This window comes from Pipistrellus hanaki (assembly GCF_964339955.1).
Source record: "Pipistrellus hanaki genome assembly, chromosome: 5".
NCBI lineage: Eukaryota > Metazoa > Chordata > Mammalia > Chiroptera > Vespertilionidae > Pipistrellus > Pipistrellus hanaki.
The window spans coordinates 68036687-68050498 of record NC_140507.1 but is presented as its reverse complement, the minus strand read 5'-3'; the positions used below and the strand labels follow the sequence as shown (position 1 = coordinate 68050498).

At 35.5% G+C, this 13812-nt stretch overlaps 1 protein-coding gene across 2 annotated transcripts in view; it reads right to left on the bottom strand.

Annotated features, from left to right (window-relative positions):
• The window catches only part of KIF13B (kinesin family member 13B), a 188827-nt gene that overhangs the window by 155926 nt on the left and 19089 nt on the right, over positions 1 to 13812 (bottom strand). For both annotated transcript variants that reach the window (XM_084886371.1, XM_084886372.1), the window contains exon 2: positions 11632 to 11725. In XM_084886371.1, coding sequence (XP_084742497.1) covers positions 11632 to 11725 — 94 coding nt within the window. The remainder of the gene's footprint in view (positions 1 to 11631; positions 11726 to 13812) is intronic.

The window sequence follows — 13812 nt, the reverse complement described above, 5'->3', positions numbered from 1 at the left end:
AGAAGGCTAAAAGCAGCTTTCATATAGTTCAAAGCAATTTTTGGCATAATGCCCTCTCCTAAGTAGCAGTACTCAGTACATTTATAAGAAAAACGTATATCCATGGATCAACCTCACTTAATCCTGCATATATATATTCATTCATATATATATATATATGTGTGTGTGTGTGTGTGTGTGTGTGTGTGTGTGTGTATATATATATATATGAATGAATATATACACATAAATGGATATACAGAAATTAGAGTACTCTGAACCTTCAATAAAGGATTGGGTCTGCTTTGATCATATTAGGCATTCACTAAATACCTAATTATCTTGACTAAACTGATGTCTAGTAAACCATCAGAAGGAATAAAAATATTTGTAATGACTTTACTAACAGTGCTAGTTGAGATCCACATCTCAGACATTCTTCACACTAGAATGGCAGTTATAATCTTCACATTATCAATTAATCACTTTAAATATAACCAAATGGGAGGAGAGGAAAGGACCATATTATTACTATAAAAACCTGAAAATCTCTGCATAACCATGCCATTTATGGCTTATTCTGTCCATGTTGGAGAATCTCTCTAACACATACCAAAGAACAGGCCATTTCACAAAATACTACAGAAATCAGTGTTCAGGTTCATTAAAATCTTGAAGTCTAACTCTCCAAATGCTTTCTACTTCAAGAAATTCAGGTCTTAAAATCTTACACTTGGTTGGGCAAGATAATAAGAAAATAATTGTAAGAGAAAGTAAGTTAATGTATTAATGGTTGTAGTGTTAACACGTGTGTCGGGGGGGGCGCAAGCATGCATGCATGCATGCATGCATGCACGCACACACATACACACACACACACACACACGATAGAAAACAAGGGTACAAATGAAAATGAATTAACTGACCAATGGATTGAAAAGTGCACTTTATAATAAGGGTTTATTTCAATATAAAGAAATAAGATTTCAGTTCTGGTGTTAAGCATGGTTACTTCTGAACAGGGCCACTGATCCAGAGTCTTCAAAAAGTTGAAAGTACACTAAAATAATTATCACTGCCACTCTTGCTTGGTATATATTGAAAATAACAGATTAGAAGGGAAAATCTTTGTATTGTTTTGGTCTTATAAGAGGAAAAAAAAAGGAGGAACATGGCATTTGATGAAATACCAACTTTTACTTTTCTTCCCAGAATAAATTTGTGATATTATTTTTGGTTCCTTTCAACACAATTTGTTTTGTCTTTAAAAATCAGGTATTGGCCCTAGCTGAGTAGCTCAGCTGGCTAGTGTATCAGATATATCAAGGTTTGGGTTCGATCCCTGGTTAAGGCACATACAAGAATCAACCAAGGATTGCATAAATAAGTGGAACAAATCAATGTTTCTTTCTCTCTCCCTCTCTCTAAAATCAATAAATTGAAAAGTTTATTTTAAAAAGCAGGCATTATATTTTGACCAGTCAATCTTTTTTGAGTCACATATCTAATCTGATACTTTACTAGAAAAAGGCATTCATATACACATATTGTACAATTTACAAATATATATATATATATATATATATATATATATATATATATATGAATGTAAAGAAATTCAAGAGAGCCCTAGCTGGTTTGGCTCAGTGAATAGAGTATCAGCCTGCAGACTGAAAAGTTCCGGGTTCAATTGCAGACAAGGGCACATGCCCAGGTTGTGGACTCGATCCCCAGTAGGGGGTGTCCAGGAGGCAGTCGATCAATGATTGTCTCTCTCCCTCTCCCTTCCTCTCTGAAATCAATAAATATATATATTTTTAAAAAAACAATAAAGAAATTCAAAGGAAAGGTATAAAATTCAGCTAAGTGGTTAACTATGGTAGAGAGGAAAGAGGTTAAAATTAAAAGACAAGTCATAGAAGGCTTACATTATATTACCATGTTTCCCCAAAAATAAGACATCCTCCGAAAATAAGACCTATTTACAGGTTTCCTTCTGAGTGAAATGTAAGGCATCCCCTCAAAATAAGGCCCCCCTAGGCTAAACATGAGAGATTTGGTCCACTGATTCTGAAAGAAATGGAGTCACAAGAAATTCACCAGGAAATTCAGAAATTGGATTGTTATGATGATGTTCCAGAAGACGATGACATGATTGTCATTGAATAAATGAGTAAATTCTTGATACTGTAGGATTCACAGTTTGTCTGGTTTGTGTTGACAACTACCGTACTACCGTACCATAAACAGGTAATAAATTTCCTTTATTTTCATTTAACAATAAATGTGTACCGTATTCTTCTTCATGGAAAAATAAGACATCCCCTGAAAATAAGACCTAGCACATCTTTGGGAGCAAAAATTAATATAAGAAACTGTCTTATTTTCAGGGAAACAGTGTAGTAATGATTTATGAAAATGAGTGTTAGGTACATAAAAGTATTTTATTTTTTTAAACCTTTGGGAATATTATAATGTTAAAATTTTGCTTGTTTTTTAAAGACCTTATAAGAAATACTGTTCAATAGAAAGAAAACTAGAACATGGGGTTCCAAATCAGTAACCTAGAATTGAATCTGGCCAAGACCTGTTTTTATTTTCCTTACAGTCAATAAGTTCTTTAAAAGCAAAAGAAATTGGAATCCTCATATAATAACAGTGAAAATATAAAATGGTGCAGCTGCTTTGGAAAACAAGCTGGCAGTTTCTCAAAATGGTAAGCATAGGGTTACCATATGACACAGCGATTCCATTCCTAGATACCTACCTTAAGAAAAAAGAAAACGTGCACACAAAGACTTTTACACAAATGTTTACAGCAGCGTTATTCCTAATAGTCAAAAAGTAGAAACCACACAAATATCCATCAACTGATGAAAATATAATACAATAAAACATTCCACCATAAAAACGAATGTACTGATAAATGCTACATCCAAGAGAAACCTCAAAAACACTATGCGAAGTAAAAGAAGCCAATTACAGAAGGCCACAAATTGTATAATTTAATTTATATGAAATGTCCAGAAAAGGCAAATCTCAAATCTATAGAGACAGGAAGTAGATTAATAGGATGATTAAAATGTCATAAAATTAGATAATGGTGTTGGTTGCACAACTTGGTAAATACATGTCTATCAACCTGTGATTGTCAGCCAATTCAACACCAATAGGAATCCCCAATTTAGGATGTGGTAAAAGAGGAGACTTTATTCCATGAAAACAGCTCAATAACATTGCATTTCAATTACAAAACAGCACAGCTGTGGAAAGCATGGCTGTGAGGTGACCCTCAGGATGAGGTGGCTCTTGACCCCTCTCTGGGTAGCAGTTCTGCTCTGCCTCTCCTCAGGCTGGTCTGGTGAGCCAAGATCACTCCACTCCACTCTGCTGAGCTGAGACATCTTTGGTTTCAGCTCAAGGTAAGAAAAATGCAGTTGTAGGTGGAAAGGGAAAGTGTGCTCCCCTGAGCCAGAAGGGAGTTGACTTAGAGAAAGAAGTCCTTGGCCCTGGCCCCAGATTGATCTATTGTCATGCAAATGAGGGTTCCGAATCCTCAGTTTGATTTGTCCAAAAAACATTGTCCTGATAGGTCAAATGGAGCTGCTCTAATTGGTCAGCGAGGATGCTACTGAGGATATAGCTACACAGCTTCAATTGGACAGGGCAAGTCTCAGCCCTATTGGTTGAAATACATCCCAGGAACTCCTTTAAATAGGTTTGCTCAATGGGCAGGAACACAATTCAGGGAGGCAGGCAGTTTAGTGCAGTCTTCTCCCTAAAGCACAGCTTGCTGAGAGGCCCTGTTCAGCAATAGCTGCCAGGCTCTAGTTTTTGTTTTTGTTTTTAATTTGAGCCCAATTAGCACCAGGAGCCCTTCTCAACAGGTATTTTCTTTGTCAGGGTCAACACTAAAAAACCACTGAACGCCAACGCTCTATCCACTGAGCCAAACTAGCTAGGGCCAGGATGACTTCTTAAGAGTTTTTCAGGAGTAAAGTATTTGAGTTCTAATAATTAGTTCCTGTGCCCAAAACAAAACATTTATGATGTGTTTATTTTATGCTGGACACTGTGCTTGGTTTCATTTGTTTTGCGACTGCTTCTGTAAGTCCCATTATTACCTCATTTTACAAAGGAGAAATCGCAAGCTCTGAGTGCTTCAAGAACTGACTTTTCTGTGACCCTGGCATACAACAGCCAGGACCTGGCCTAGGTTCCACGTCTAATGTACTGTTTAATTTTTAAATAAACACTTTGTTTTGTAAATGTATTAAAATAAATAAATAAATAAATAAATAAAACCACTGAACTGTTCATTTTAAAGGAATGAATTATATGGTATGTATATTATATCTTAATAAAGTTGTTTAATAATTAAAAAAATCAAAGATCCATAGAGTTTATGAATTAGATTAATCCCTAAATGTGATTCTCAAATTGTGGTATAAGGACTCTTAGGGGTCCTCCAGAGCTTTTTAGGAATTTGAGGTCAAACTATTTTCATAACACTGAGATATTTGCCTTTTTCACTAATTGTACAAAAACGATGGTAGGTAAAACTTCTGACACCTTTGGCATGGTGACAACAAAATATATTAGTTTCTGGTAGTCATTGCATTCTTTATAACCACACACTGCACAAAAAAAATAAAATCCTTTTCACTTCAAAATGTCCTCAATAAGTAGTAAAAATTACTTATTTTGTTCAATCTCAACATACATACTTTTTAATATGTGTGATGAAATGGGAAGTAGCTATGACTCACTTCTGCTACAGATCAAAATTTTAAAAATGTGATTATATGAGTTGTCATTTTTTAAAAACATATTTTATTGATTTTTCACAGAGAGGAAGAGAGAGGAATAGAGAGTTAGAAACATCGATAAGAGAGAATCATCGATCAGATGCCTCTTGCACACCCCCCACCGGGGATGTGCCCGCAACCAAGGTACATGCCCTTGACCGGAATCGAACCCAGGACCTTTCAGTCCGCAGGCCTACGCTCTATCCACTGAGCCAAACCGGTCCCGGCTAGTTGTCGTTTTCTTCTAATAGAATAGCATTTTTACTAGACATGACTATTGGTTCCTATGGGAAAATGCATTCTCATTTCCAAACTCACTTATACATAACCTTTATAACAAAACTATTTCATAAAATTGTGGCTGCCACGTCCCATGGAAATCACTCCTTACTCCCCTTTAAAAAATCAATACCTTTTAGCCTGAGTTAGCAGGAAAGGCCTGTTTGGTGGGTAGAGGAAGGAATGAGGCAAAAGGCAGAAGATAAAACTTGGACTAAGAAACTATTTTGAAACTCTCCCTCTAGGCACTCACAAAGGTACTTCTGGTCATGTGACCTCCTCCGGCCAATGAATTTCCAGCAAACAGAAGCGACACATACCACCTCTGGGCGGAAGCATTTAAGAGCCACTGCAGCGGGTGAGGGGTGGAGGAGGGTATAGGGGGGATAAATGGTGATGGATGGAGGCTTGCTTTGGGGTGGTGAACACACAATACCGTGTATAGGTGATGTATTATAGAATTGTGCACCTGAAACCTGTGAAATTTTGTTAACCAGTGTCACTCCAACAAATTCAATAAAAAGGAAACAATTTTTAAATAAAGTTAAAAAGATATTTTGTCCTATCATGGTGATAGGCTAACTAGGATTAACATTTTATTATAGAATAAAAATCTCATACGTTTTTAAGATATTCAATCAAAATAAGCTTAAGGATTTATTTTGTTACTTAAAAGGGCTGTGTTCTACATTAAGGTACTATTCTAACTAGTTACAAAAAGGACTCCAAATGCTATGAACCACACATTGAGAATTACACTTGTAAAAATCTACTAAGAATATAAAGCAACAAGCAGACTGTCAAATTACAGCAGGGAGGGTAGGGAGATCTGGGGGAGATAAGAGATCAATCGAAGGACTTGTATACATGCATATAAGTACAACCAATGGACACAAAACTCTGGGGAGGGAGGGTATGTATGGGGGGGGGAGGGCAATGTTAAAATATGTACACAGATAATAATTTAATTAAAAAAAATCTAAGAATAGATAGTCTTTTAAAAGATGATTGTACATACATTGCTGACAAAGATTTGGAAAACCCTAAGGACCAATTTAGAACACTAATTTCATGCAGGACAAAGAGGTAATTCCAAAAACACATTTAATTGTACTAGTAGTAATATAAGCAGTGTACCTGTACATGAGAAAATAAATAGATCAAATCTAGTAGTGTGTATTGAGTACTATATGTATAAGAAAAGAACTGATCTGGTATGTTTCAATATACACTAGAGTCTTCAAATTGCATGCTTCGGAATGAAAGAGTTCATCCTTAATCTTTTCAGCATTTGATAAAATGTCCCTTTGTTCTTATCCATGTTCACAAGCAATGTTTTGATCTCGTTTCCCAAGTTAGTTGATACTAAAAAGAGAAGCCCAGATTGCAAGGATTAATATTTTATTTATTGTAAACATAAAATAAAGGATCCTATCTCTGTAACAGATGGCATTTTAATCCCTAAGAGCTTCATCAACTTTGCGCAAACTAGACAGTTTCTGACTTTGCAAAACTGAAATATTTATAGAGCTAGGTAATTTCCTGATAGGCATGTATATTTAAGTATTGAATAGATTTTGGTTTAAAAAAATTTTTACTTTCTTTAGGAAGTTATATTCTAGCTCATTAAACATATCACAGACTACAACTTAATTACAGGCCATAATAATAATAACAATAATACCCAAATAATAGCTAATATTTATATATAGTTTATTATAAATAAATAGGCATTGCAATTTTACATGTTTTAACCAGTTTAATCTTCATAACAATCTATAGGCAGGTACTATTATAATCTCTACAGATGAATAAACTGAGGTGGAGGACAATTAAGTGACTTGCTCCATATCATATGTTAAGTAGTGTGGCTGAGATTCAACCCAGGATGTCTGGCGCCAAAGTCAGCATTTTTTTTTTTTTCTTAATTAGTTTTTAGAGAGAGGAAGGGGAAGGTGGAGAGAGAGAGAGAGAGAGAGAGAGAGAGAGAGAGAGAGAGAGAGGTGAGAGAAACATGGCTGGGCTGCCTCCCACATGAACCCCAATTGAGGATTGAACCAGTAACCCAGTTATGTGCCTTAATCAGGAATCAAACCTGCCACCAAAGTCAGCATCTTAATCTCATTAGCCTTGTACTATCAATTTTCTGAATTTTAAGTATTTATTTTTCAAAATAGTTTTGAAACTCCATATATATCATAGCAAAAATGTTTCCCAAATCCCTATGATTAAGCTGTTAAACTGGAAATGGTTTACCTACTCATTTAACCATGACTTCTATTAGTTTTAATAAGGGTAAACATCAAATTATGAAACTTTCAGAAGTTAATGCAAAATAAATCAGAACAATATATAAACCATTATTTTTAAATGTATTTATGTTCACTTTCAAAGTATACTAACTTTAGCTATTAAGTATACATATAAAATTAGTGACAGTGTTAGATTAATAGAATTGGATGCTATTCAAATGCAAGAATATTGTAGCTTTTAAAGGAAAAATATTAATTTGAACCTTTCTGACTGACTCAAATCACTTACATGTTAATTTCAAATCCCTGGTTCTCTAGCTACAAGTACAGCCCCTATAAAACTATAACTTGTTTTATGGGTTATCAGTCATTCTATAAACTAAACTATAATTAATTCCATATCATATAAAATAGCTTTTAATTTGTGCTTTCCTATTTTTCCTCAACTGTAATAAAGTGAATATATACCACTGAACTGCTACATTCCAAAATTTTTACACTTATTTCACCTTGATATTACATTAAAAGAAAAAGCACTTCTCATGAGGGGGTCTTTTGTCATACTAGTAATGTTCTTGTTTTATATCTTGGTGTAAGTTTATCAGAGTATGTTTAACAAAAATCCATCAGGTTATATGCACTTTTCTATATGTATATTTGATACTTCAATAAAAGCAGGCTTTTTAAAAAGCTGTGCTTCTTAACACTACTTCAACAAAAACCATTACAGTCTGGCTGGCATGGCTCAGTAGTTGAGCATCAACCTATGAACCAGGAGGTCACGGTTTGATTTCCAATCAGGGCACCTGCCTAGGTTGTAGGTTCAACCCCCCAGTCTGGGATGAGCAAGAGGCAGCGAATTGATGATTCTCTCTCATCACTGATGTTTCTATCTCTCTCTCCCTTTCCCTTCCTCTCTGAAGTCAATAAGAATATATACTTAAAAGCGAAAAAAAAAATCATTACATACCAACTTTATTAAAAACTATCATTAAATTTTTCATCAGATGGTACTCTACAGCACTATATTAAATTTGTTTTTTCATACAGGGGAAAAAAAAAGAACCATGCAAGATATTCTATAGAACCAAAAAGTATTATTTAATTCTTGCACAAATCTCTGAGATTTAAAGATCTCACAGGGGAAAGAAAACCCTTTTTTTTTTTTAACTTCTGTGTGCATATTTTATTCTAACAACAACCTTATCAGGTAGATACTATGACACCCTTGAGGCAGATTGTTTTCCAAAGACAGCCACAATAAGATGTATCCCAGGCCAACTGTTTTTTATGTGACAATGAAGTTCCTACATTGAGAGATGAGTCTGTTTCCTCTTCTTCCAACCATGCAATTTTATACCAGCCTTGAGCAAGAAAATGTGACAGATCTCACTCATTTATGGAATATAATGAACAACATAAACTGATGAACAAAAACAGATCCAGAGACAGAGAAGCAGTGATCAGACTGTCAAACCTCAAAGGGAAGGTAGGGGAGGGTGGGGGTAAGGGAGAGAAATCAACCAAAGGACTTGTATGCATGCATATAAGCCCAACCAATGGACACAGACAACAGGGGAGTGAGAGCATGGGGGGAGGGAGGCAGGGGAGGGAGGTTAATTGGGGGATAAGAACACATATGTATTACCTTAATCAATGAAGAAGTTAAAGATTGGGGAAAAAAGAAAAAGAAAATGTGACAGAGGTGACGCTTCATGACTCTTAAGGTTGGGACACAGAAAACAATACTGCTTCCATCTGGCTTTCTCACTCGAGATGCCTGCTCTTGGAATCTGCCTCCAGATTGTGAGTAGGTGCTCTGCCCACTGCCCCAGTGACCTCTCCAGCCAACAAGCAGCATCAATTACCAGACGTGGGTAACCGAACCTCGTCCAAATGATTCCAGCCCCCAGGCTGCTAGTCTTCCAGCTAGGCCCTAGACAGCATGGGGCACAGACAACTCCCACTGTGCCCTGTCTGAACGCCTGTCCCACAGAAATCACGAGATATTAAATGATTATGGTTGTTTACCACTAGGCTTCTGAGGTAATTGGTTATACAGCAAGGTACACAGGTAGATAAACATGCTAGCAATTGGCAAAACCAGAATTGGAATCCAAGTAAGTCTATGTATAAAGCCCAAACTCTTTCTACCATAAGTTAATGCCAAGTTTGTTCAGAGGTACCCACGTTTCTAAATAAAATAACAGTCTACAGATTAAAAAGTCTAACAGCAATAAACAGCACCCCAAAATTAATAATTTCAATGAATACTCAGGACAAAATAAGTCATTCAATAGGCAGGCTCAAAATCCCAATATCATTTCTGACACATCTATATCCTTCACACTCTAATAATAGCATATCTGATAGTATCCACACTCTAGAGATGCTGAAGAAGTATCTCTATATCAGTAACAACAAAGCTGACCATTTGTAGGACACTTTTACAAAGCACTTTAACAATCACTAATTTGATCTTCAGAAAACCTCTCTGAGACAGGTAAGGCAGGCATCACTCAGAAAAGATTACAGTAACTAGCTACAATAACTTAGTTAAGTAAGGATTCGATTTCAGATTTTCTGACTCCAGTGCTTTTGTCAACTCAATTAAATTCAGCTCCAAAGAACATTTATGGTATATGTATCTCCACATATAACATTTTTTCTACAAATATTTATAAAGTAGCTACTTTGTGAAAAGCATCATGGTGGGCACTATCTCTCTAACTTGTGCTGTCCACTCCCAGGGTCAGGACAAAAACACTGCTGATATAGCCAATTGCTGAAAAAAGTCAGTCTTTTCCCCACTTTGACCCATTCTCTACAATGCCAACAGACACCTTTTCCTAATCCACCTCCTTAATCACATTATTCAAAAAACTGTTAAAGGTAACATCTTGCCAAAACTGGTTTGGCTCAGTGGTAGAGCGTCGGTCTGCGGACTGAAAGGTCCCAGGTTCGATTCCAGTCAAGGGCATATACCTTGGTTGCAGGCACATCCCCAGTAGGGGGTGTGCAAGAGGCAGCTGATCGATGACTCTCATCAATGTTTCTAACTCTCTCTATCCCTCTCTCTTCCTCTCTGTAAAATAATAATAATAATATATATATATATATATATATATATATATATATATATATATATATATATATATATATATAAAATTTAATCTTAGCCCAAAAAATATAGGCCAAATTTCCTGATCTACTTTCAAATCTTCTATAATCTGATCCCAGTTTCTTTAAATTAATTTCCCTGTATTTACTGAGGAAAAAAAATTAATCTCTTCCTTCTTTCCCAGCTTTACTTTCTTTATACCTTCTTGCCCTCCTTCTTGTTCACTGAATGATCCAAGTGCAAAAGCAATACTCAAGTATTCTTCCTCAACTCCTGACAGAGTCCCTTCCCTCCAAGACCTTACCATCTACTGGAGACCTACAATGAACAATCCAAAACAATACATCATCATGAAATTAGGTAGTAGAGATTACAGCTTACAGAAATTTAACAAAGAATCACTGAGTGTGCTCTCCCTCCCAGGAGCACATCTATGCCTTTCCCTTCCTCCTCTCCTTCCTCCACAGGCTCCATGAGACTTGCAACCAGGGAGACAGTGGGCAGCAGCAACTCATCCTGGGCTAACCCCCTCAACCTGTCTCCAATGCCCCCCTTTTCGCTGACTCTCCAATGAGTTGACAGCAGCCACCTTGGCTCATTTCTTTCCTATAACATTTTTAGAGGCCAAAGCAACCCTGCCTGGATTCTCCTGTTGCTTCTTCTATGCTAAGCCCTTCCTGATTTCACTGTACCCAGCTTTAATAAACATACTAAAAATAAATAAATAAATAAATAAATAAATAAATAAATAAATAAATAAATAAAGAGGGCTGCAGGAATGCCTCAGGAAAATGCAGCACTTGAAATGGGCTGATGGACACACCAGATTCAAACTGGCAGAAGTAAAAGCAACCTAAACTGAGGAACAACCTAAAACTTCCCTTCTACTCCACTTCTTCCCATTTACATCTTACTTAATCCTCCAGCCAGCACCATCTCCTTCAAGAAGAAGCCTTCCTCAGTTACATCACCATCTAATCTAAGCTCTCTTCTCTGAGCTTCTAATATAATCTAAAAAACTCATTCTGGTACTTAGTCATTGCATGTTATAGGTCTCATCACTTCAATCTGACAGCAATATATCTCTACATAGTAAGCATTTGATATTTGCTAAGATGAACTCAATTCAGTAGCCATTGTTGCTTTGAGTCATTTAAAAACCCATTAATCATAACACTGTTTCTTAACTTACCGGGCATCTCCTTTGGAAAGATTAGTATTCACAGGATTAAGAATAACCTTGTTTGCATCTACATCCACCACACATTTGGTATGCAAGTCAATTTCTGTAAATGAGGGAGGGAAAAGGAAAAATAGTTATTTTTAAAGTAATTTATTTCAGAAAAAGCATTTGACAAAAATTCAACACTCTTTCATGATAAACATATACAATAAACTAGGAATAGAAGTAAACTTCTTCAACCACATAAAGGGGATTTATAAAAAACTACCGCTAACATTGTACTTAATGGTGAAAGACTGCCCGGCCTACCCTCTAACATCAGGAATAAGACACTGATGTCTACTATTGCAGCTTCTATTCAATATTGTACTAGAGGTTCTAGTCAGGGCAGTTAGACAAGAAAAACAAATAAAAGGCACCCAGATTGGAAAGAAGTAAAACTATCTCTACTTGCAGATGATATGATCTTGTTTACAGAAAATCCTAAGAAATGTAGTAGAAGACTACTGGAATAAACAAGTTCTGAAAATTGTAGGATAAAAATCATTATACAAAAATCAGTAGCGTTTCATATACACCAGCAATGAAAATTTCAAAAATAAAGTTAAGAAAACAATTTCATTTATACCACCATAAAAAAGATTTAAATACTAAAGGATAAATTGAAAAGAAGTGCACGACATGTACACTGAAAATTTTCAAACACTGTTTCAAAAAAATTAAACATTTAAACAATTAGAAAGCCATTTATGTTCATGAATTGACAGAATTAATACCATGAAGATGGTAATACTTCCCAAAGTGGTCTGCAAGTTTCAAGGCAATTCCTATAAAAATTTCAGCTAGCTTTTTTTCTCCTATTTCAAAAATTAACAAGCTGATCCTAAAATCTGTATGAAAATGCATAAGATCTAGAATAGCCAAAACAATCTTAAAAAAGAAAAACAAAGTAGAAAGGCTATATTCATCAATTTCAAACTTACTATAGACTACAGTAATCAAGACAGTGTGGTACTAACATAAGGATAGAAGGATAAACAGATAAATGGAACAGAGAATCCAGAAATATACTTTCATATTTACAGCCAAATGATTTTGTCAAGACCATCGATGGAGAAAATATAGTCTCTTCAGCAAATGGTGCTGGGAAACTGGATATCCACATGCAAAAGAATGAAGACAGACCCCTTCCTAATTCATACACAAAGATTAACTCCAACAGATCATAGACATAAATGTAAGAGCCAAAACTATAAAACCCTTTGAAGAAAACATAAGGGTAATTCCACATGACTTGGGGTTACATGACAGTTAAGACGCCAAAAGCACAAGCAACAAAAGAAAAAACAGATAAATTGGACCACATCAAAATGAAAAACCTTTGTGTTTTTAACCATCAAGAAAGTAAAAAGACAACCCACAGAATCAAGAAACTATCTGTCAACCATATACCTAATAAGGAACTTGCATCAGACAATAGAAAACTCTTACAACTCAATAATAATAATAAAAATAACCCAATTTTTAAATAGGCAAAGGATCTGAATAGACCTCTCTCCAAAAAAGATAGAAAAATGGGCAATAAGCACAGGTGCATCATTAGACAGTGGGGAAATGCAAATCAAAACCACAATGAGATACCAGTTCACACAACTAGCTTAACTATCAAAAGACAGATAATAAATAACAAGGTCTTGGGGAAAATTGAATCTTCAAACAGTACTAATGGGAATATAAAATAATACAGTCACTTTGGGAAAATAGCCTAGCAGTTCCTAAAAACTTAAACATAGAATTAGCATATGACCCAACAATTCCCAATTCTAGATATATACCCAAAAGAAATGACAACCTTGTCCAAGAGTCTGTACATGAATGTTCATAGCAGTATTATATAGCTATTTATAATAGGCAAAAAGTGGAAACAACCCAACTGTCCATCAACTAATGAATGGATAAAGGTGATATATACACAAAATGGAACATTATCTGGCAATTAAAAGAAATAAGTACAGAGACATACTACAACATGGATGAAGTTTGTGCTAAGTAAAAGATGCCAGTCACAAGAGATCACATATTGTATTATTCCATTTACTTCAAATGTCCAGAATAGGCAAATAAAGACAGCAAACAGACTAGTGATTGCTTAGATGGGGAGAGTGACTGCTAGTAAATACAATTTTCTAT